The following is a 23,288-nucleotide window of genomic DNA, read 5'->3' as shown; positions in this document are numbered from 1 at the left end:
TTACCTGGGCTATAGTTTATACTGTCATCCCGCAATCCCCCTCCTTTCAACCATAGCGTGCAGCTACAGTTTGTAGTTCATTGAGTTCATCCCCTTTAGAGGTGGTATCCCAAATGCATGCAGTCTATAGCCTGCTCCCCAATGTGACCCTTTGTAGATCTCCAAACACTCAAGTTAGCTAATATTTCAGTTTATTGATTATTAATCAGGAATGTATCATTAAATCTTTCTGACACTCTATAAAGACAAGATATTTCTGAAAAAAAAACTTTTTCTCGTCTAATGGTGTAAAGAAAAGTGAGTGTTTTGTCTCTGGGAGTTGTGCTGAGAGCTGTGGAGCTCTTTAGGACCCAGCAGAGGCTCTTCAGTCGAGAGTAAAGCAGAGGAACATCTCACAGCTCAGAGCTTCAGCTGCAGCTCCTTCGGCTCGGACAGCTCTGAGCGCCGCTTCTGCTGAGGGACGATTCCTAACGACGCCCTGCGGTCACTGTAATGAGGAGAACTGAAGCACAGCTGCTGCCTTTTCCGTAGTTTTTAGTCTCGAAGTTAACTTAGCCGACACTATGGACAGCTGGGACCTGTTCGAGCTGAGGACTGTAGTGTGAAGGGCGGCAAATGTCTTCCTACAGAACCCAGCTGAGAGCTAGAACATGACCAATGTGAGTAACCGTTAAAGTCAGCCTTTAGCTTCTAACGTCTGCGTATTCAGCTGTTTTTGAAGCGTTTTTCTCCCAGTTTCTTCCTTTTCGGCAGCTCACGGAATCAAAAGTAACGTAGACGCGAAGATAAGACTGATAAAAAGACGTATATTCGTTTTTTCACTCTTTGTTTTCTTGTTAAAGGTAAAAATATGAGGTAAAGTAGCTAAAGTCGCTGTTATACGGCGTTTTCGTAAGGTTAAAGCGTTGCTAGGATACCGCGCAACTTCTGCTGTATGCAGAGTTCATGTGCTCCAGAAATGTTCGTGAATTCCAGTTTTCTGTTCATTTTATCAGCTCCACTGACCATATGGGAGCACTTTGTAGTTCTACAGTTACAGACTGCAGTTTATCTGTTTCTTTGCATACTTTGTCACCCTGTTCTTCAGTGGTCAGGACCCCCACAGAGGTGTTATTTACATGGTGGGTCATTCTCAGCACTGCAGTAACACTGACGAGGTGGTGTTGTGTTAGTGTGTGTTGCGCTGGTACGAGTGGATCAGACACAGCAGTGCTGCTGGAGTTTTTAAACACCTCAGTGTCACTGCTGGACTGAGAATAGTCCACCAACCAAAAATATCCAGCCAACCGCGTCCTGTGGGCAGCGTCCTGTGACCACTGATGAAGGACTAGAGGATGACCAACACAAACTGTGCAGCAGCAGATGAGCTATCGACTCTGACTTTACATCTACAGGGTGGACTGACAAGGTAGGAGTGTCTAATAGAGTGGACAGTGAGTGGACACAGTGTTTAAAAACTCCAGCAGCACTGCTGTGTCTGATCTACTCAGACCAGCACAACACACACTAACACACCACCACCACGTCAGTGTCACTGCAGTGCTGAGAATGACCCACCACCCAGATAGTACCTGCTCTGTGAGGGTCCATGGGGGTCCTGACCACTGAAGAACAGGGTAACAAAGTATCAGAGAAACAGATGGACTACAGTCTGTAACTGTAGAACTACAAAGTGCTCCTATACGGTCAGTGGAGCTGATAAAATGGACATTGAGTGTACAAACAAGGAAGTGTTTTAATATTATGGCTGATCGTGTATTTACGAAATTTTGTCCACCAACAAACTCATGATTTCAAACACATACACAAGCAGAATGAGTATATATAATGAATAAGGAAATTGTTATAACAGTGTTATTAAACTTATAAAACTGTCATATACATTATAAAGGAGCTTATTAAGGAACACGAAAACTTGTTCAAATTTTTAAAGAACAATAAAGACATTATTAATACATTGTTTGCTTTTGGTTGCATGAAGTAATCAACAACAACCAGGTTTTTACATTTATATTCATGAATGTGGAATTTGCTGTAGATGATAAATTGAGCATGTTTTAATTAAGCACTTTTATCTTAATGTAAATAAAACAAAAGACACCAAACTGTGCTTAAAATATATTTTTCTCACCTTTTATTTAACATTATAACACAAATAATTATTTAAAATCCTTTACTGTAGGCTAGCCAGAGGCTGTAATGGTTAGTGTAATGGGTAAACACTGCTTATAGAACATTCATAATTATTCAACATCACTGATTAGTAATGATCTTACTAGAAGTTTTCCCCTATTGTTTATCACTTTTGATGGCCAGTAACTCATATTTACAGTGATACGGCACACGAAGGCAGCATAAACACAGGCGCTGGGTGCTGCAGCAGAGCAGCCCATGACAGCATGATATGGAGCTGCTGATTAGATTTGCTAGGCAACCAAACTAACTCACCTGCCTCGTTTTCCTCAGGACTCCTCCACATCGCCTCTCTAAATTAAGCCAGGTTAATTAGCCTGTACCGCGAACCCTGTGCACTGTGTCAGAGCTCATTTGCATTTCAAAACACACTTTTTAAAAAAGGCTAAAAAACTGAACGCAACGATTTGAAAAAATTGAGTTTGAGTCATTCCACAAAGAGTGCCGCTGGAGTCCATTTGATGGTGTATATAAGATTAAAAAATGCGCTAATAGGTTAAATATGAATTCAAATATGAGTTCATCATTAACATAGTGTAGGAAATTGTTTTGTTGCAAGTGAAAAAGGTTTATTTATTATAATCAGTTGTACACGTTTTGTTGTTTTTCTAAATGAAAATACATGAACACATCCTCTGCAGGGAAAACACTTAAGTACGGCCTTTTTTATTAATGTTTATTGCTTATTTGAGTTTAACATGTTGGAAAAAATAAAACATAACATATTAAATGTTCCATAACTTTTGCACAGGCAACCCCCCAAATATGTTCGAATAAGTGTTGCTAGTATACAGTGCAACTTGTCCAGCATGCAGCGTTCATGTGCTCCAGAAATGTTTGTAAATTTGAGTTTTCCATTCATGCATTCATGTCATATTTACAAAGATTTGCCCAGCAACAAACTCCAAACCTTGATTAGACAATCAGCACGGTAATCAAAATGGCCATATAACTTATAATAAAACTGTTAAATTTGACATTGTTAAAATGATAAAATTATTATGTGCATATAATATAAAACAGCTTATTAAAATAGGACCATAGTAAAAAGTATAGAAATTCATAGCTTTCATTCATTGGGCTTTTGGTTTTATTACAGTAACAGCACATTTATGAATAAGCAGTCTTTCCTCATATTTATGAATGTGGATTGTGCATTATTTGTGCATTAAAATGTGCAGAAGTAGAGAATGTGCTCACTTATTTACACTTAGAAAATCAACAAAGACATGCATTTCGCCAAAGGATTTGCGTAGAAAGTGGTAAACGCTGTTTTTGGTAATGTGCAATTGAAATTATGGAGGTTAAAAACTCTCGACATGAAAAAAATTCAAATTATCTTCTTCATCTGGCAGCGATCTCAGAGAATAACTCTTATGAAAGGGAAAAGGAAGCAAAATCAAAGGATGGTTCTAAATAAATTAGAGTGTAATGGACCAACATCCAGTCAGCGGTTTGTTACTGTACTGTGTTTCTGCAGTTACTGTACTCAGGCTGTTGTTGTTGTTTAAAAGCTGCCCATATTTGGTCTAAATCAGTCTCAGTTTCCTAAACAGTAGCTTTTTCCTAGAAAACTGTGTTAACTGTAAAAGCGTAATCTTTTGTACACGCCAAATATAGCATTAGCGTTTAGCCTGAAAGGTGTTCAGTGTGACCGACTTACAGTCTTTTAATAAAGCAGCACTTTCCACGATAGCATGGGCCTCAGTAAAGATAGCGCTTCGTTATCTCACTCATTTCCCTGGCAAATTAGGTCCTCAGCTGAGGCTCGTGTGTGGAAGTCTATTATGTTAAAGCTGAGGGATGACCTGCATTAGAGAGCTCAAACTGTAGACCCTAATTCACTCTAGTCCAGGGGTCGGCAGCATGCGGCTCTTTTACTGCCCTGTTGTGGCTCCACAGCAGAATCAGATTTTGGAGTGAAAAATAATAACACTAAATGGTCTTAAACGCTGGAGTTAATGTAGAACCGCTAATTCACCCTTTAACCCTGAAGGTTAGAGCAAAGACTGCTGGTCACTATAGCAACGCAGACAACAGTCTCGCCTAGCTAGTAGCTAACGAAACGGCAAAGAGAAAGATTTAAGATGAACATCAATAATTTGGAGACGAATGGACTTATTTACATATATAATCACTCCAGCTGTTTCCTGATACATTTAATCTGTAACGAGAAACTGACAAACACTAAAACGTCACGAAGCTGAAGTCAGATTCTCATTCGCCAGCTTCTTCTTCGAATCGTCCCGTTCCACCTTAAATGGTGCAGCAGTTACATTCTGGTGCCTCAGGCACCATTTAAGATGGAACGAGAAAATTTGAACAAGAAGCTGGTGAATGAGAAGCGACTTCAGCCTCGTAAAAAAAACAAACGTTGAGAGACATTTTACAAGAAACTGTTCTACTTTTGTGGAAAAGTTTCCTGCTGGAGATGCGAGAAAAGCAGAGCAAAGCTTAAAGCAGAGCAAAGTTAGTCTGTGTTTTTGTTTATATTTTATATAAACAATTGTTAGGATAATGATCCACCACCATTTGGGTGGTGGATCATTCTCGGCACTGCAGTAACTCTGATGTGGTGGTGGTGTGTTAGTGTGTGTTGTGCTGGTCTGAGTGGATCAGACACAGCAGTGCTGCTGGAGTTTTTGAACACCTCAGTGTCACTGCTGGACTGAGAATAGTCCACCAACCAAAAATATCCAGCCAACAGCGTCCTGTGGGCAGCGTCCTGTGACCACTGATGAAGGACTAGAGGATGACCGACACAAACTGTGCAGCAGCAGATGAGCTATCGTCTCTGACTCTACATCTACAAGGTGGACTGACAAGGTAGGAGTGTCTAATAGAGTGGACAGTGAGTGGACACAGTGTTTAAAACTCCAGCAGCACTGCTGTGTCTGATCCACTCGTACCAGCACAACACACACTAACACACCACCACCATGTCAGTGTTACTGCAGTGCTGTGAATGATCCACCGCCCAAACAGTACCTGCTCTGTGAGGGTCCATGGGGCTCCTGACCACTGAAGAACAGGGTAAAAGGGGGCTAACAAAGTATCAGAGAAACAGATGGACTACAGTCTGTAACTGTAGAACTACAGAGTGCTCCTCTATAGTAAGTGGAGCTGATGGATCAGACCTTCTCATATTAACACTCTCACTGACGGATCAAACTCCTGTCTCCTTCTTCCAGATGAGCTGTTTGGAGCGTCGTTTTAGACGCACAGCGCCCACCCGCGGCGGCAGCAGGAATGAACTGGTCACTGCTCCTGTCCACTCCAGGGTAAACGGGTGGTCGCTCCCTCTCCATGTGCTCCAGCTGCTGGCCTGGCTGATGTACAGCTTCATGGCCATCGTGGGCTTCGGGGTGTACATCCCACTCCTGCCTCCACCATGGAACTACATCGCATACGGGGTATCCTACACTCTCAAAAATGGTGGTTCTTCAAGGGTTCTTCAGTAAAGAAAATGGCTCTATGTAGAACCATAAACACTCAAAGAACCCTTTGCATGATTAAAGGGCTCTTTGCATCGTGAAAGCGTTCTTCAGATTGATGGAGAATGTGCTGTAGATGGTTCTATATAGAACGTTTTTGAAAAGGGTTCCATATAGCACCAAAAAAGGGTTCTGCTTTTTTTGCGAGCTTGGCATTGTAACAATAGCAGAACCCATTTTGGTGCTAAATACACACTTTAAAAAGATGGCGCTGGTTTCCCAGACCCAAATTACAGCTAATGATACACACTTAAAAATGATGGTTCTGCAAGGGTTCTATAGGAAAGAGAATGGTCCTATATAATGAACACTAAAAGAACCTCTTGCATGACTAAAGGGTTCTTTACATCATGAAAGAGTTCTTCAGATTGATGGAGAATGTGCTGTAATTGGTTCTATATAGAACCTTTTAGAAAAGGTTTCTTTTGCCCTCTTTGAATGGGGGGAGATGTAGCCCCCGATAGCCGTGTAGACGACCCTGCCTGAGATTCTCCTTTAACAACACAGACAGACAGTTTCCTCCGAGTCCGTCTGGCTCTTTATTCTAGATAAACAGTTTCCTGCTCAGCCATTTCAGCCGGTCCTTATCCTAATAACAGGCTGGTGCTGATGAGCAGGAGAGACAGGGAGACTGAGTGTTTCTTTATGGGTGAATCGATATGAAAGTAGAACTCCACCAACTCACCGCCCCTCATTTAACACCAGGAGGTGCCGCCTTCCCTTCGCAAAGCCTTTGGCCACAATATTGCAACGTTTCCTGGTATTAATGCCACTTTAATGTCGTAATTGTACGACATTTTTCTCAGAGTATTACAACTTTATTCTCGAAATATCATACCGTATGACTTCTTTTCTCTAAATAGTACCACTTTTTTCTTGAAATATTTATTCTTTATTCTCAAAGTCTACTACATTTATTTTTATTAACAGTGGCCCTTCAACACCATCATATGATTACGTGTTTACGTTTCAGCTGTGCGCGTATGGTCGGTTGCTAGGTAACAGACACGACAATTGATTGTCGACTTCAATCGAGCAAGTTAAGATTTCCTAACTTGAGATAAGAAAAGATGCTGTAAGATAAGATTCCTACATTAAGATCAGTTTTGCTTCTGTAATACGAATTTGTGAAAAATCTTGTCTTGACCTGTCAGATCTTAAGTTAAGACAAAAAGATAGGACGTTTCTGTAATACGGCCCCTGTTTTCTATTCCGTGTTAATATTCTTGCTGTTGTAATTTGTTGGTTGTGCTTGCAGGACGTCCTATGAACAAAGCATTACAGTGGTCAAGTCGAGAAAAACACAAAAGCTCCAAAAGAGACTAAAGAGTTAAACAGGCTTGTGCTCCCTCAGAGCTCCTGAACACACAGGCCTGAATCACACTGTAAATGCAAAGTGAGGCTGTTCGCAGCTTTAGGCTCTACAGCCGAGTGATGTCAGCGGTCAGCGCTTATGTGGTTCACTGGAAAAGACATAGAGGCTTGATTTAGCCACACTGGAGCTTCTTTATATGTGGCAGAATCAGACTGTGTCACTGTCAGAGTAGCTTCTCTATCTACAGTGACTAAGGCTTGTTGAATGGACCCCCAGTCCTGTCTGTCAGAGCTGGACCCTCACAAAACAGGCTTTCTTGTTTAGACTGTATGGCCTACATTCATTTACTCCACTGGGTTGAAGGCCTTGTGCTCTAGTGTGTCAGGACACAGTATGAAACCATGTTAAAATCTTTTGTACGCAGGTGATCGGCACAGCCTTCGTCTTACACTTGCTGACTCATCTGGCTGCGGTGACCATAGACCCGGCTGACCATAACGTCCGGCTGAGGAAGGATTACTCCAGCCCCATGCCTGTGTTTGATAAGAAGAAGCAGCCGCACGTCATCCACAATCAGCACTGCTACCTGTGTGAGGTTGATGTGTATGTACAGTATCAGGCCGGTCATTTATTCTCCATAGTTCATTCTTTTGAACTAAAATATTTAAAAAATCTAATTTACACAGTTTTCCCTCTCAATCCAAGTGTAGTTGACCAGATAAGACATGTTTGGTTCCTTAATTTTTGCTTCCCCTGCTGAAAAAGGACCATTGGCTTAATGGGTTCCAATAGAGACAACTACACTCTTAAAAAGATGGTTCTTCAAGGGTTCTTACTGAAGAAACTGGTTCTATATAGAACCATGAACAATCACAGAACACTTTGCATGATTAAAGGCTTCTTTGCATCGTGAAAGGGTCATTCAGATTCTTAGAGAATGTGCTGTAGATGGTTCTAAACAGAACCTTTTTGTAAAGGGTTCTATATAGCAGCCAAAAGGGTTCTTCTATTGTTATAATCTTGAAATCCTAACAAGAGAAGAACCCTTTTGGGTGCTATATAGAACCCTTTTCAAAAAAGTTGTATATAGAACCATCTGCAGCACATTCTGAAGAACCCATTCATGATGCAAAGAACCCTTCAATCAGTTCTTTGAGTGTTTTTGGTTCTATAAAGAACCCTTTTCTTCACTGAAGAACCCTTAAAGAAACAGCGTAGAGTGTAGTTTCCTGTAGAACACCTTCAGATCTCGTTATGCATTTAGCATCAGCCATTGGTCACCTGTAGAACCATTAGGATCCTTTACATTGTGGTATCAACCCACATTAAAAAAGCCAGCACACGTTACAAAACCATCAGAACCAACAGAAACACGTAATGGTTGATGTGTTTTTTCAGCAGAGTCTTGAGTTTTAAACTGGAGCTTTGAGGCTGTTGTTGCCAACAAGTGATGGAAACTTACCTCACCAATTAGCATTGTGCTAACTCCATGCCCAAATCACCACACGCTTGTCTCAAAACATGTTATGTTGTTTATTATAAAATGGACAGTTCCGGCTATGACGCCTCACAACAACTGAACTCGGCACAAAAAACCCTAATGCTGTTAATGGAATCATTTTAGACTCTCATGCTGCTCACACGGACCACCGAGTGTACTGAGGAAGTAAGACCCCGTTTTCTGTTTAAACTGAGGGGCTGGCAGCTTATGTTCTTAACTAGAACTAGGCTGGTCAGCTAGCTAACAGGATAAAAGATAGCAAACATGCTAAACAACTCTATCATTAATATCACAGACTGGAATTGAAGTATTTACATTATGATTAACTGTAAAACTGCTGTATGAAATGTCACTTAAATGTCTCACACGCTTCAAATGTTCGTGTTTCAGTCAGAAGTCGCGTCAAACCCAGGCTGAATCCCAAACGGCTCCGTACTCCCTAGCTAAATAGTGAGCTGTGTAACGTTAAGTTTAGAAATTCTCACTTCTGCTGTCGGATAGTGACTGCTCGTCAAGTATGAATGTGTCTGAATCCCAAATGAACATTTTTAGCGATATTTTGTATTGTTGAGGCGCAGGAGTCAGTACTTAAAGTCCTACGTAGTGCGCTGTGTAGGGAGCAGGGAGCTGTTTGAGATTCAGCCCCAGTGTGAGAAAAGTGGCGCCGTCAGACTGGCAGAAGACTCGCAGTGGTAATTTGACAAAAAAGTACTTATAAACAAAGTTTTTGCATTAAACAGTGCTGTGATATTATCTGTTCTGCAGTTTAGTGATGGGCGACTGAACGTTCTTCTCCTCATTCAGCGATCAATGGTTGCTTAGCAACGATACCGGAGCTACATTTCTTGGCGGAATACTTGTTTATGTCGGTTATTATTAATAATAACAAATTTTAATATATTTTATGGTGGCCGCTGTTATATAAAAGCAATGAGCCACTCAAGGCAGTGCGATACTGCGATTTTATCACAGGAAGGGAGTTCTACTCCGCTTCGCATTGTGCCAAAGAACACCCTTCCCCGTGATAAAATTGCAGTAACCCGCGGCTTATTGCTTTAGTAATCTCAGATAGTCTTGCATATGTGCGTATGTGGTTTCCGACACTGTTATCTGTAAAAAAAAATGACAAAAAAGCAGACTTCAGGATTTCTGCTGCTGCTTGTTTCAGCTGTGCGCCATGTTTTGTTGTCTATTTTTACACATAACTGTACATTAATACAGTGTCAGAAACCACATACTCAGGCCTGCAGTAACCGGTAATGTTTTGACTCTGTAGTTAGCACAGTGCTAACAGATGGCTAAAATCTTCCATTACTCATTAGCCACATTAGCCTCGTAGCTCCAGTGCAAAACTAAAAAAGCTAAACTTCTCTTGTCTTGGCTGATTGACTATTCGGGGTGACGGGAGAAACAAGAAATGTGTAAATTAGATTTTTTAGCTGAACTACTGCTTTAAGGCCTGAGCACCAAAATGTAACTGTTCCACCATTTAAGGTGGAATAAAAATCTGAAAACATTTGAAGTTAGCGAATAGAAAGACAACTTCACACAACAGTTTGGCTAAAAATCGAATGTACGCAGGTTTCTCCTTGTTTCGCCCCTCTCTAAATGTAAAGTCAGCTGAGACACGTTTGGTGTCTGAAGTTTTGCTTCTGTAGTTTTGCACTGGAGCTACGAGGCTAATGTTGCTAACAAGTAGTGGAATATTTTAGCCACCTATTTGCATCATGCAAGCTGCATGCAGGTAAAATGTTACTTGTTACACCTTCAGCTAGCATGGACTTTCTGTGGTTTCTGACACTGTGTGACACTGTTATCCATAAACATGTACTGAAGTACATTAGCATAGCTAAACACACTGATAGCAGACAAATTCAAATTTAGCCATAAACAGAAACTAAGCTCTGTTTTGAATTCATTGTATTTGTGATTTCACCGAATCAGCCTATAGCAGCTGTCCATTCACCCCGAAGGTATAAGGAGTGTTTCAGGCCGGGCTGCTTTTTGACTGAGGCACATTACAACGTCAGTCACAGCAGAGCTCATTTACATATACGAGTCATTCTACAGAAACGTCCATTTTTGTGTCCCTAGCGTTTACAGATGTATTACACTTGAAAAACATGTTAGGGTTACAATTTATTTATATTTTAAGATAAGCAATACATTATTTTAACAGTTACACCTTCTTGGGCCATCGATTCTGCAATTTTAACTGCAATAATCTATACATGACTGTGAAATATATGATTTGAATGACATAAAGAAAACAAATGCCAAATAAATATTATAAAATAAATAATGAAAGTTGTTGTCCCCAGGAGTCGTGTCACTGGTGTTACTTCATAACAATAAATCTAATTTTGAAATAAAAGTCACACTGATGACATCACTCCACTTCCTTTTACCTGTTTTCTGAGGATCTATGAAGAAAAGCACATGGTGAGTCCACTGTGTCTTTCAGTTATCAGAGATTTTCTCATTCAGCTCATGATTTCATATGAAGCTTTTAGCTGAAGTCACTGGTGTGACCGACTTTATTCTGAGGTAACTGTGAAAAATAGAATACAAATGGATTAAATGACATATTTTAGTGGATATTCCATGATTGACAACATGTGGTTTGATGCTCTGTAGCAGCCGTTTAGTAAAATGCATTTTTTATTCAAATGTCTCTGGTGTTCCCTTTATTATGTGTGACACCAATGAGGATCAGTAACACCAGTGACTCCTATGGAGAGAGAGAAAAGTGGACGTTTCTGTAGAATGACCCATCTCTTAAATGCACAGTAAAAAAAGCCTGTTTAAGGAATAAAGAGAGGTTGGAAAATGGTCATATAAAATGAATTATGAATTTTATAATGAATTGTAAGATTTTATTTGTATAAATGCACACAAATGTCATAAATGGACCCCATGGAAAAAATGTAATATTCCTAGAAAACCTTAGAATATGGGGTCTTTAAGATTTTATTAAGGCGCAGAACGGCAGTACTGGAGTATTTCGTAGTTTGTATTGCACCTGTAACTGTCTGACATGCCTGACATTCTGTTTTGATGAGGTTATCTGCTGCTTCTCTCTGCAGAGGGCCTAAAGTGAAACACTGCGGCAGCTGCAACAAGTGCATCGCAGACTTCGATCACCACTGCAAATGGCTCAACAACTGCGTAGGAAGAAGGAACTACTGGTAAGGAGAAGCTGAGGGTAGAGAAGGCAAACAAAGATCTTCTTCCGGGTTTCTCAAACACTAGAGGGCGCTCCTGAGCGAGCCCAATATGAAAGGGTTAAGATGGAGCATTTGAGCAAAATCATAATACATAATACATTCATTTCTTGAACACAGAACAGCATAAAATACTTTAACACCACTGTTTTATTTTTAAGAGGTGTTAAACTCGAGTTATAGGAGTTTAAAACGGCGCCTCGTGTACATTCATAATGTCAGTGAGTACAAACAGCCAATGAGCTGCTCCGCTCGCCAACCAGTCAGCACTCAGTAGCAGTAATGTTAGCGTCCTGCTGCCCAAAACCCGTTTGCTGTAGAAAAAAGGAAACATACAGGTGAGTTTTCTTTGCTTTCTTAGTGAAATCCATCCTTCTACTGTCTAAAACTAAAGGCAAGTTCTGGGCGAGAGATTAGAAACTATTTTAACTTTTCGTTTTTAGCTGTTTAGCTCCATTCACTCTCATTCATTGAGGACTCGATCACAGGCGCCCTCTGCTGTTTAGCAGTCCTGTTTTTGATATAATGAAGGAAATAGGAAGTGGCCAGACTCCTTATAAACAGGCTCTGCTTATATCCACCTATTCAACCTACAGCAGTTTAGCTCCACCCATTCACACTGAAGTGTTTCATCCTGGATTGCTTTTTGGATGAGGCACAATACAGGACAGCCAATCACAACAGAGCTAATTTACATATAGCGGTCTTAAAGGCACAGTAACAAAACCAGCCTGTTTAATTCTAAGGGATAAAGAGAGGATGGAAAAAGGTCATGTAAAAATGAATTATAATTTTTTTGATACATAAAAACACACAAACGTTTTAAATGGAGCTCAGGAAAATATATGGGCTCTTTAATGTTCTCTTCGGGGTGCATTGTGCAGAAACATCACAGTTCCTTAAAAAAATTCGAAATTTTGTGTTTTCTTTTCTCAGGCTGTTTTTCATGACCGTCCTCTCTGCTGTGTTTGGGGTGCTTCTCCTCGTTGTGGTCATCCTGTTCATCTTCATCGAACACTTCATGAACCCCGCTAATCTGCGCACGGCAGCAGCCTTTCAGAGTGAGTGACCTGTCCCTTTAAAGACTCTGTGTGGCCGTGTCTCCGTTTATCTACTCTATCTTTATTGTTAGTGCCACGTACCGTTAGGACGTCCCCTGCGGAACCAGGGTGGCTTTAATAATAATATAATCAGGACACCTTTGCACTGTTAACTGACCACTATGAGAAAATATAAAAAATTGCCATTGAATAATTACATGCTACCTTACATCACATCGGTGATCAAACTCATTCTTTTATTTTCGTTTATTTAATATTATCTATTCCAGCTGCTTTCTTGGTTGATTTATTATTTTTTATTGACATTTCTTTTACCTATTTTTATCATTTTATCGTTTTCTACTTTGTCTTTTTATTCTTACCCTACTGAGGGTTTTAATTATTTATTTGAATTATTTATTTTATTAATCTGCTTAATAGTTTAAATTGGGTGTTCCGATTTGTCTTATTTGTCTTTACTAATTTTTTTTTATGTACTGTTTTAATAATAATTTCTTGGTCATATTTTATTTTCTTTGCTGTACTGTTATTATCACAAATGTATATTTACTCTTTTCAAACACTTCTGTTTTTGTTTAATGCTCGGCTACATTGCAAGTAAGGGTCACCCTCAATGTACTCTCAAATGTATGAAATTTATAAACATAAGAGTTGACATTCAATTATATTAATAAAATTGAATTTAGTTGTTAAAGATGAGTAGATACTGTTGTCCAACAGGGGGAGCCAGTGTGACCAAAATACACAAACATTCAGTTTGCCTAATAAAATCTGATTTTAGCTCATTATTATTTAAGACTTAATGAATGAAAGAATACAACACCCCAAAATCGTAAGTTTGGTATTCATGTTAGTGTTCTTAGCTGCACTGCTCTGTTTGAGGTTTGGTATCAAACGTCTAATCCACATAAAAACGCTAGTACAAACAGTGTTTGCTCAGAGCTTACTGGCCCCTGACTAGCTTTCATCATACATTGACATTCTCAAATATTATAAAGCATTCTTTAATCTCTGTGGACAGATGTGAAAATAAAGGACGTGGCTGGCTCTCCTGCCCCGGCAGTTCAGCGTGGCTATCAGTGTTGCACAAAGCTGACTGGACCCTGGTGTCCATTCATTGCAGGCAATGTAGCATTTCTGTAAAGCTCTCTGATCCCTGTGTGCAGGTGTGAATGGGAATGGGACGTGGTTGGCCTTCCTGCCCCTGGCTCCAGTTCAGACCAGCTCTGCTAGTCTCCTCATATTAGCCTTCATCACTGTCATCATTGCTCTGGCCTCACTTCTACTGCTGTGCCACTTGCTGGTCTTCCACGTATACCTGTGTGAGTGTACACATCCTGACAGGTTATAACAATGTGGTACTGTCTCACACAGTCATTTAGTTAATGAAAGTCACGTAGTTAAATAAGTTAGTTTGACATTTCTGTTTTTTGTAGTCATGACAGTTAAATCTTTTATATTTTTTGTTGTTTTAGGGGTTTTTAAACAACTATCATTGATGTGAATCATTGCTCTTACTGCTGATTAATACTTCTGCAAAGCTACATGTATCTGCACTGAGACGTAGGCCCAATCCCACTTCAGCCCTCGCCCCTACCAATGAGCCCTTAGCCCTCTGTTTTGCGCGTTCACGTCTAGGGTTAGGGTGTCCCGATTTTTGTTGAGATGTGTTAGAGTTACATGACCCTCCAAATGGAGGTTTTTCAGGGACTCCAAACGGAGTGATAGTGATAGTGAGACCAAAGAAACCCACAAATGTGAGAATTTTCTCAGTTAGAAAATTACAATAACCACTGTATTATCTTAGTTTAATGTTGTTTCGATTTATTATGGTCCTTTTCTTTATAACAAGCATAAAAAAATCGCTAATACTATGCTGATGTCTCGGTAGCTAGCTAGCTAACTTTCCCATTCCACCATAAATAGTCCAGCAGTTCTGACGCCTGAAGCGCCAGAATGTAACTGCTGCACCATTTAAGGTGGAACGGGAAAATTCGAACAAGAAGCTGGTGAATATCTGACTTCAGCTTCATATCACTGAAGAATTAGGGGTGGGTGATAATAAATAATTGCCCCCCTCTTTGAAGGCATATGATGCCCTAAATGTAACTAAAGCCCAGCAGTGAGGAGCTGAACTTTACCCTCCTCTGCTGTCACTGCTAACTGGACGAGGGCCCGCAAGGACATTTTGATTCAATTTTGAAATGTAACTGCACTTACAGTGTTGACTGACAACATATTTAATCTTTAAAAGTCGAGTTATTGTGCTATGTATTTATTTTACATTACATGATTATACACATTTACATAATAATGTAATTCATACCAGAATCAGTTATGTAATGAACTGTGTTTACATTTAATTTACAGTACGTATAGACAGGTTTGAGTGACTTCTTTGTTTGTTTTAGTGTCAAAAATAGTGGCAAAAATGTATAGGACATCTTTTCTTTCTGCAAAACAAGACTGTACTTACAACGAAAACCTTTCATCAGATTCAATTTCATATTATACAACAGTTAGTTCCGGCCACGCAAGCTGATTGGTTTAGAGTCGTTCTAATTGTGCTGTTATTTCACCATAACATCACGTTTTTTTCACAAACACTGTATCACTCCACTGAGACGCCGTTGCTAAGCAACGAGTTTGACAGCTGTAGGAGACGCTCAAGACATTTGAACATTTTTACTTCTTACTTTGCCACAAACAGAAAATGGACACTTTTAAGATCACATTTGACCGACAGCCGATTTGGTCAGACTCTGAAGATGAGACGACACTAAATTCCCAAACTGTCATCACCACTGAGCAGCTTTTCAGTCGGCAGCTGTGACAGAAGAACAGCTGAACAACCTGGAATCAGCCAGAAATGAACCCAACACCATTCGCCAAACTAAATGGGCTGTCAGATGCTTTACAGACTGGCTGGAACAAAACAACATTAATACTGATCTGGAAAAAACTGACAAAACTGAGCTGAACTTGATATTGCGGCAGTTTTATGGCTTACAGCAGACTGAGCAGCGAGTGGGCGGAGCTCGTTACTCTGACGTAGCAACAAGCTGCTTGTTAAGGAACTATAATTTGGTGAAGGAACTGCGAACATTAAAACATATTAAACGCCGCGTTCACAGCCCAGTTTATTAATTTATTACTGTATTTATTTAACTGTTGTATAAAAGCAGTAGAACACTCGAGGAGTGTGTTATCACCAATAACATCACGGCTGTGATGATCTATGGCGACCAAATCACAGCCGTGATGTTATTTCGTGATAACACACTCCCTCTCGTGTTCTATTGCTTAAACAGCACATCTGTTCTTCTACTTACAAACACAGATGTGTTCTGGACTGAAGGTTCAGAATCTGCAGTCTCAATGAGGCATGAGTGAGAAATTATTACATAAAATGTAAGACGAGTCGTTTCATAGTATACACACCTTAAGGGACCTACGAGGGTTTGAGACTGAAGACAGATTTCACTTCAGTCTTCACAAAAACATACTGTATCAACGTCATACTATATATACCTGTACATACTGTATATACATAACGTTCATAGTGTTCACAGTTCCTGTCTCTCTCTCTCTCTCTCTCTCTCTCTCTCTCTCTCCGCAGTATGTAAAGGGATGAGCACATATGAGTACATAGTGAAGCAGCGTCAGCTACAAAGCTGCAGAGATCAGGGGGGCGGAGCCACACAGCAGACCCAATCCGAGGCTTCAGCACAGGTAACATCCTCCACATACACTGAGAATACAATATGTCATTTCTTTGTCACTGTGACCTACAGTCTGACCCTTCAGGGTCCAGGAACTGACCTCTGTACCTGCTTTGTGATAATGTATACCAGTGGTCTCCAACCCTGGTCCTGGAGAGCTGCCTTCCTGTAGAGCCTAGTTCCTACCACAGGTTGCCACACCATCTCCAGCTAATCAATCCCTTCCTAAGTCCCTGATCAGCTGGATCAGAAGTAGGGGGGCGGGGCAGCTTATTGGATACAGGTTGGAACTAAACTTTGCATTAAGGTAGCTCTCCAAAACCAGGATTGGAGACAAAATTGTATTTGCCGTCATGCCCATATTGGGAATTCCGGGGTCTAAGCCTTTTTTCTCTATGGAAAAAAATGAACAGCATTTCTGTGAATTGCCACTTTCACAACATGGTAAACAAAAATGTTCCAAACTACGTTTTCCCTCCAGTGTCACTGAATCCTCTGAATTATGAGGCCTTCAAGGAATCAAAATATGATTCCTACGTTATCTAACGCTGCTGCGCATTTAGCTGACAGTTATTGGCCCAACAGTAACTATGAAGGAATGCATTTGTGGGCGGAGCTTGGATAGAGCAGTCGAACATGGGGATGTTTGCTTCTTGTTGACCAGTTTTTGATTTGACTGTCCAACATCCTGTAGTCTCTCAAAGCAGTGGTGGACGAAGTACACAAACCCTGTACTTGAGTTAAAGTAGAGAGACCCAAGGTAAAATATTACTCCAGTAAAAGTAGAAGTTCCTCCCCTTAGACCTCCACTTGAGTAAAAGTACTAAAGTATCAAAAGTGACAGTACTAACAGATTAATTATGGCTCTGATGTCCTATTATCATTTTTGTAACAGGACTCTGCTTCGTTAACTCATTTTAGGTGAAAATACTCAGTGTCTCTCTTGGTAAACCAGTCTTTAAATAGAACGTCATTAATTAGTGACGCTGATGTTTATTAAAATTATCATAAGAACAAAACACTGAAGGCGAACAGTTTCCATCAGGTAGAACTGAGTGGCTCTGAAATCACTTTTTGCAAACAAGCAAAGTTTCAGTTTCAGATTTATTTGCAAGTTTAAGTTTAATAAAGCTTTAAACTCAGATTCACAAATGAGTTTCCTTCACTAAACTGCATCTGTAGGTCTCTGTTCATAAACATAAACTAGACAAAACTAATTTACTATAAAATGAAATCGTGTTTGTATAAATTCAGAAAAAAGACACGTCAGTCACAACTGCATATGAGTACATATTTCTATATTGTGGTCTGTTTACACAAAGTTAGGTTGGTTCATCATTTATGTTGAATAGACTCTCCCAAAATTTTACGCTGCTGCACTGATGTTGAACCGTGTGCTGCACTGGGTCGGTGTGACCAACAGGTCAAAACAAGCTCAAAACAAAGTGACCGCTGTGCCCTGATTGGTGTTCTTACTTTGCGCTTCTTTCGTTTTGACATGTTATGTTTTTATACACACATAAACCAAAAGGAACGACAGATTTCTCAGAATGTAGTGGAGTAAAAAGTGAGATATTTGACTTTGAAATGTAGTGGAGTGAAAGTAAAAAGTCACCCAAAATGGAAGAACTTCAGTAAAGTACAGATACAGGAAAAAACTACTTAAGTACAGAAACGAATTACATTTACTTAGTTACTGTCCACCACTGTCTCAAAGATACATATAAAGCTCTTGCATCCTGATGCTAAAATAAAATAACTTTTTTTTTAACTCTCAGAGCCTCGGCCCTTTGGATATGTCCATAGACTGTGATGCACCGCTGTCCAGCAGATCAAGGTATTGTTTTTTTTTGCTTTTATTTAAATATTTACAGTTCAAAATCCCAGTGATTTACCCTTAAAGACTATAAAGATGTGCAGAGGATTAGATTAGCATACATATTATGATTACATTACACAGTATATAAATAAATAACAGCACATTTTGTTTACCTACAGTTTTCAGGAAACAGGCTTCATTTCAAAGGTGGTAATGATGCGAATGCTAACACCGCGTCGTAAAATAAACGGAAGTGGATGGGGGGCTGTTCACATTGAGTTTATTTGCACTGAGCTAACTGATGACTATAAGCCTAGTAGCCATATTAGCATTGCTAGCTGAAGTATTCCTTTAATAGCATCTTTATCCCTCTTTGTAGTATCTTCAAATACAAAGACAAGGGCCAGATGTCCAGTGGACTCTCAGGATCCATCTGTTCCGAGGTCAATAAGCAATAAGAATAATGATTTTACTCTGTCTGTATATATAATAAGACTCCGTATGGAAACACAGTCTCTGCACTGTTTGTAGATGGAACACTTTCCTCAGGCGGCCGATGGAGAAAATCATCCCAACTACGGTTCAAAAACTTCAACACAAATTATACCAGGTAAGATCACGTAAAAATAACATTTTTGAATTAAGACAGCAGTGATGAAAAGTAATCACGTTACTTTGAATATGGACCTTTTTTTAAAGCACACTTTGGATACTATGTTTTTCTTTATGGTTAGAATTTATATGTTGCACAATTTATAAAAAAAAATATTTGTTAGCCACAAAAATGTAATACAGTTTTACAATTTACCAAAGAAAATACTTTAATTTTGCCCAACCAGCCCATACAGACGTCTGATATATGGCAATATAGGGGTTACAAATACATGACATACACCGATAACATTATGACCACCTCCGTGTTTCTGCACTCATTGTCCATTTTATTAGCTCCACTTACTATATAGGTGGTGGTGTGTTAGTGTGTGTTGTGCTGGTGGAGTGGATCAGACACAGCAGTGCTGCTGGAGTTTTTGCTGTGTCTGATCCACTTGTACCAGCACAACACACACTAACACACCACCACCACGTCAGTGTTACTGCAGTGCTGAGAATGATCCACCACCCAAATCGTACCTGCTCTGTGAGGGTCCATGGGGGTCCTGACCACTGAAGAACAGGGTAAAAGGGGGCTAACAAAGTATCAGAGAAACAGATGGACTACAGTCTGTAACTGTAGAACTACAAAGTGCACCTATATAGTAAGTGGAGCTGATAAAATGGACAATGAGTGTAGAAACAAGGAGGTGGTCAGAATGTTATGCCTGATCGGTGTATGTTAGCATGTATGGATTTTGGGTATATCCAACTTAATTTGTTACATATGAACATATATGTTGGTATATATATGGGTAACACCTCTGCCTTCTACGACGTAAACTGGGGTTCAATCCCTGCCTGGGTAAGCACCCTATACTATACCTATAAGAGTCCTTGGGCAAGACTCCTAACACTACATTTGCCTGCCTGTGTAAAAATGATTCAATTGTAAGTCGCTCCGAATAAGAGCATCTGCCAAATGCCATAAATATGAATGTAAATATATGTGACATATATGCCAACTTGAAATTGGATTGAATATTGGACACATATTTCAGCCATATATCAACACATACAAACACATATGTGTAACACATATTTAACAATATATGATAGAAAACATTATTCATATATGGAAGGCATATATTACTCATATATCCTAGCTACATGTTACCTAATATAAAGTTTTAATGCATCTTCTATGTTTCTTCCACATACTTCCTTTATTAGCTACATAACTAAACTCTAACTACATGCACATTGGAAACTATGCAGTGAAAGCATTAAAATACAAAAGTAATGAAATTATCGTTCCTGTTAAATTTAAATGATTTATTATTTAAAAACAAACAGACAACAGAGTAACAGTTATGACTGTACTGGGATGAATTCAACCATGTATCAGACATATATGTATGATCCATATATTTTGCATATATTTTCAACCCTTGACACTCACATATATGCACATATATATCTGACTCTTTAGGATATATGTCCATATATGTCCACATATCAGATTTCCGTATGGAAGTAGTTTCTCTTAGTTTTCCTAAATTAGCTGAATTAGCTTCCCCCTTTAACCTAAATGGTCTCAATAAGCCAAGACATGCGTACTGTCTAAAGTGTGCTTCTTTAGCCCACAGACTAAAACTGTGTTTCAGTAGTGACATGAAGATGTGGGACAGCATTTTTTTAATAAATTGTTTTATTAAAAAATTGTAACTCATAATAAATCTAAATCTTTCAACTTTTCGATTTCTTTTAAAGATCTTAAGAAAACACTGGGGGGGGGTGTAATTTTAGGGGTTAGGATTCAGGACAGACACCTAACAATAGAAATTTTGTATATATTTATCTTATTATTATCTCTATTAATGCCTTAAAATAGATCATAATGCTTGTAAATATCTAAGATCTGAATACTTTGTGTTTTTAAATAGTTTTGTTTACAGTGAGACTGCAGTTTGACCTAATTCAGTAGAACGGTCTTATACAGGTGAACTGTATGTGTGGACATCTACTCGAGTGTAGTTTTTCTACGTTCTTTTCACCACTGACCACTCAACGCTCCGCTCTCTTTCCCTGGTGCATGTATACGTGTGTGCTGGTCTCAGGCGAGGCTTCGGTCAGCTGGCGTCCGAGTCGTGTGGAAAGCCCCCAGGTTCTCCAGCAGAGCAGCAGTGGCCGGCACAGTCAGGCTGAGGGACACCCCATCGTCCAGAGCCCTCTGGGCACCTCCATCATAGACACCACTGTGGTCCACCAGCAGCTCATACACTGACACACAGCAGTGTTCAGCAGGGTCCTCAGTGTCCACTGCTTGAGGTCAGAGAGCCATCCTGTGGAGAATCAGAGCAATAACATTGATCAAACACATACTGAGTGGATTCTGGGCTCTTTTGGACATCTTTATCATTTTTTAATTATTATTTTTACAGATTACAGGTTAGTTTTACAGGTAATAACCTGTTTGTATATTGTGTTTTTATAAAAAAAAAAACAAGACAGCTATGGTCAAAGGGGAAAACACCACATTTTTAAACTTTTCCGCATAATTTTAAGGTTAAGCAGTAAACAAAGTCATTCAGAGTGGTTTGATGTTCACAGTGGTGGTGACAGCAACCAGATTAATGCCTTTAAAAGCTCCCTCAATAAAACTTACTACATGAAATAGTTATGAATACGCTGCCTGATGCTTTTTACAATAGTTTTAGGACAAACTTTGGCTAAAATATAACGAGCCAGATTCATAAAACTCAGCAGTAACTGTGCTACGTCACGTATTCAAACTTAATATGTTAATGAGGTTTAATAGGTTACATATAAATGACCAATGCAGAAGCCTCTTGACTAAAATTGCAGCAACTTCTACAAATTAAATCACATTTAATGCAATTAATTGCAAACAAGGTGCATTATATCAAATATAACAAACACTTCTATCCACAGTTAAAGCAGAGGAGATACAGAGCTGAAGAAGAACAATGCAGATGTCACAGTGTCAGCGCTCGACGGAAACTGCAAGTCCTGATAACATTAACTGCTCTTTTATGAAACAAATAGTTCCGGAGCTAAAATCTGATTGGCTGAGCCACATTTGAAGCCATTGTTAAATCCACAATATAGACACACCTGAGGCCGCCTCACAACAACGGGACTCTGTATCACTGCACCACAGCACGGAAAACCCTTGTGCTGTTTAAAGGAATCATCTTTGACTCTTATGCTGCTCACATGGACCACCGAGTGTACTGATGAAGTAAGACCCCGTTTGCTGTTTAAACTGAGGGGCTGAAAGCTTATGTTCTTAACTAGATCTAGGCTGGTCAGCTAGCTAACAGCCTAAACACTGCCATCATTAATATCACAGGCCTGAATTAAAGCACTTACAGTATGATTAACTGTAAAACGGCAGTATAAACATCTAGAAATGTCACTTGAATGTCTGACACACTTCAAATGTCCATGTTTCAGTCAGAAGTCACGTCAAACCCAGACTGAATCCCAAACGGCTCTGTACTCCCTAAATAGTGTTCTGGCTATGAAAGTTTAGAAATTCTAGCCTCTACAGTCAAACAGTGCATCATTTACCGAGTGTGGATGTGTCTGAATCCCAAATGACTGTTTCTTAGCTGTATTTTGCTCTGTTGGGCTGCAGGATCCAGTATTTAAACTCCTACGTAGTGCACTATGTAGGGAGCAGGGAGCTGTTTGAGATTCAACCCCAGCGTGAGAAGAGGGCGCCGCTGGATTGGTGCTAAATAAGACTCGCTGTGGAAATTGGGTGACCAAAAAGTACTTATAAAGCGAAAGTTTCTGCATTAAACTGTGCTGTTATCATATGCTCATTGTTCTACGATAAAAAGTTTAAAAATGTATGAAATGACTGTAATATACAGCGATGGGCGACCGAACGTTCTCCTCATTCAGTGGTTCATGGTTGCTTGGCAACGATACCGTACTCTAAAGGAACTACATTTCTTGGCGGAATACTCATGTCGATTATTATTAATAATAAATTATTTCCTGAAAAATTGTGTATTTTATCATATACTTCCCGTGATAAAATCACAGTAACGCACGGCCTCAAGTGGATTATTGCTTTATTAAATCATGGCAGAGCAGCAAAACTGTATCTCTCCTCAGTCTGTATGTATCAGCTATATTCGAAGCTGTTGTGAAATACTCAGTTCTGAGTTCTGTATTAATGTGCTCTGAATCCTTCTCAATCAAGTCACCTTCCTCTTCACGCACTCCTACAACTGCAGTCACACTCTATGATAATCAAAACAGATTAAAACTTGCTTTTTGAATACAGAGGTAATCACCTGAGTGTGGAATTGCCTGATGGCTTGCAGA

General features: G+C 39.6%; 2 protein-coding genes across 2 annotated transcripts in view; one reads left to right on the top strand and one right to left on the bottom strand.

Annotated features, from left to right (window-relative positions):
* The first annotated feature begins 393 nt into the window (after nt 1-393).
* Nucleotides 394-21,342, top strand: zdhhc11 (zinc finger DHHC-type containing 11). Its single transcript, XM_036558077.1, has 11 exons — nt 394-659; nt 5,385-5,606; nt 7,427-7,605; nt 11,590-11,691; nt 12,664-12,788; nt 13,955-14,110; nt 16,408-16,520; nt 18,289-18,347; nt 18,709-18,772; nt 18,861-18,939; nt 21,044-21,342. The coding sequence occupies exons 1-11, from the start codon at nt 651-653 to the stop codon at nt 21,208-21,210; spliced, it is 1,275 nt and encodes a 424-aa protein (XP_036413970.1). The 5' UTR covers nt 394-650; the 3' UTR covers nt 21,211-21,342.
* Nucleotides 20,823-23,288, bottom strand: part of cep72 (centrosomal protein 72) — a 56,735-nt gene continuing 54,269 nt past the window's right edge. The window contains exon 13 of the mRNA XM_036558076.1: nt 20,823-21,268. The gene's annotated coding sequence lies outside the window, so the exon portion shown is untranslated. The remainder of the gene's footprint in view (nt 21,269-23,288) is intronic.

Source organism: Colossoma macropomum, unplaced genomic scaffold (assembly GCF_904425465.1).
Source record: "Colossoma macropomum unplaced genomic scaffold, Colossoma_macropomum, whole genome shotgun sequence".
Taxonomy (NCBI): domain Eukaryota; kingdom Metazoa; phylum Chordata; class Actinopteri; order Characiformes; family Serrasalmidae; genus Colossoma; species Colossoma macropomum.
Note: the sequence above shows the minus strand (reverse complement) of the source record. Positions and strands in the feature narration are given on the sequence as shown.